This window comes from Penaeus monodon, chromosome 25 (assembly GCF_015228065.2).
Source record: "Penaeus monodon isolate SGIC_2016 chromosome 25, NSTDA_Pmon_1, whole genome shotgun sequence".
Lineage (NCBI taxonomy): Eukaryota > Metazoa > Arthropoda > Malacostraca > Decapoda > Penaeidae > Penaeus > Penaeus monodon.
The window spans coordinates 38,063,347-38,063,672 of record NC_051410.1 but is presented as its reverse complement, the minus strand read 5'-3'; the positions used below and the strand labels follow the sequence as shown (position 1 = coordinate 38,063,672).

Genomic DNA, 326 nt, shown 5'->3' with positions numbered 1-326 from the left:
GAATTATGATACTATATGTACCTTTTTCTTCTTTTTGAATATCTTTTCTTTTTACGTTTTTAATAGTTCCAACACAAATTAGGAAAACAATATTACGTTTCTTTTATGTGTAACTTTTTTTTTTTTGCTCATAGTTACATCTTCTAGTATAATCATAACAACTTTAACATAATTAATTAAGCTTTTTTTTTCATTTTTAGGGTGACACTTCCGGTGACTACAGGAAGATCCTTATGGCGCTTGTTGTAAACTAAACTGCTCATTACCAGCAGGTGCGTCTTTGAGGAATCAACGCACCACCGATCTGTAGCATATTTCGTTGACTT

At 31.3% G+C, this 326-nt stretch overlaps 1 protein-coding gene across 1 annotated transcript in view; it reads left to right on the top strand.

Annotated features, from left to right (window-relative positions):
* LOC119589390 (annexin A13-like) overlaps positions 1 to 326 on the top strand; it is a 1,950-nt gene extending 1,624 nt beyond the window's left edge. The window contains exon 4 of the mRNA XM_037938005.1: positions 202 to 326. Within this exon, the coding sequence (XP_037793933.1) occupies positions 202 to 254 (53 nt within the window). The 3' untranslated portion in view covers positions 255 to 326. The remainder of the gene's footprint in view (positions 1 to 201) is intronic.